General features: G+C 32.3%; 1 protein-coding gene across 1 annotated transcript; it reads right to left on the reverse strand.

The window, feature by feature from the left end:
• Positions 1–400: 400 nt before the first annotated feature.
• Positions 401–724, reverse strand: LOC148205998 (uncharacterized). Its single transcript, XM_088106055.1, has one exon. The coding sequence runs from the start codon at positions 722–724 to the stop codon at positions 401–403; it is 324 nt and encodes a 107-aa protein (XP_087962181.1).
• Between the last annotated feature and the right edge of the window lie 273 nt (positions 725–997).

A 997-nucleotide genomic window follows, 5' to 3' on the forward strand; every position in this document is an offset into this window, starting at 1 on the left:
GCAACATTCCTATTTTTCATAAACTTAGTAAATTTCTTTACCATTATGTTCATCACCTCCTTTTCTGAGATGTCTGCATCTGATTCAATTCTTCTAGAGGTCTTTTTGCTAGTAGCTTTGAGTGCAATAGACTATTTTTGCTCAGTCTCTTCTTCTTCCTTCAATCTCCCTAGCTCCAGCTCTTGTTCCCTAAGCTTACCAACCAGTATAGTCATATTCATAGTAGTTAAATCTCTAGATTCAGATATGGCTATTACCTTTGGCTTCCAACTCCTGTTGAGACTCTTTAAAATCTTGATGTTAATCTCCTCCTTCTCAAAGACTTATTGAGGGCTATCAAGTGATTGACAATGTGTGTGAACCTCTTCTGCACATCATAGATGGTCTCTCCAATTTTCATTCAGAACATCTTGTATTCTTGCACCAAGGAGTTCTTTCTTGCTCTCTTTACTTCATCTATGCCTTCATGTGTTACTTCAAGTACCTCCCACATCTCTTTGGCACTCTTGCAAGTGGATACCCTGTAAAAGTTGTCAATAGTAAGAGTAGAGGAAATAATATTTCTAGCCTTAATATCATATTGTGCTCTTCCATTTTCCTCTTGACTCCACATAGAAAAAAATTTTAAAACAGGTTTTCCATCAATCAATTTAGTGGGTCCAAAGGAACCATTAAGAACAGCATCCCATACACCTTTGTCTACTAACTCAAGAAAGATCCTCATTCTAATTTTCCAAAAAGGGTATTTTTTGTAAGATCCTTGAAAATATTTGTATGTTAAAATGTAAGATCCATGAAAAAAAAAATATTTATAATAGTAAATTTTAACATTTTATTAGTAATAATAATTTTAATGGATAGAAAAATGTAAATTTTTGGATATAAAGTTATAGTAATTTTGGAGGGAGAGCTTCAAATTTTTGATAACTTATTTAGGATTTTTTTAGAAATGTGAATAGTGAATAGTGAATAGTAAATAGTAAATAGTGAATAGTGA

This window comes from Vigna umbellata, chromosome 1 (assembly GCF_029865625.1).
Source record: "Vigna umbellata cultivar VRB3 chromosome 1, Vumbellata_1.0, whole genome shotgun sequence".
Taxonomy (NCBI): Eukaryota; Viridiplantae; Streptophyta; class Magnoliopsida; order Fabales; family Fabaceae; genus Vigna; species Vigna umbellata.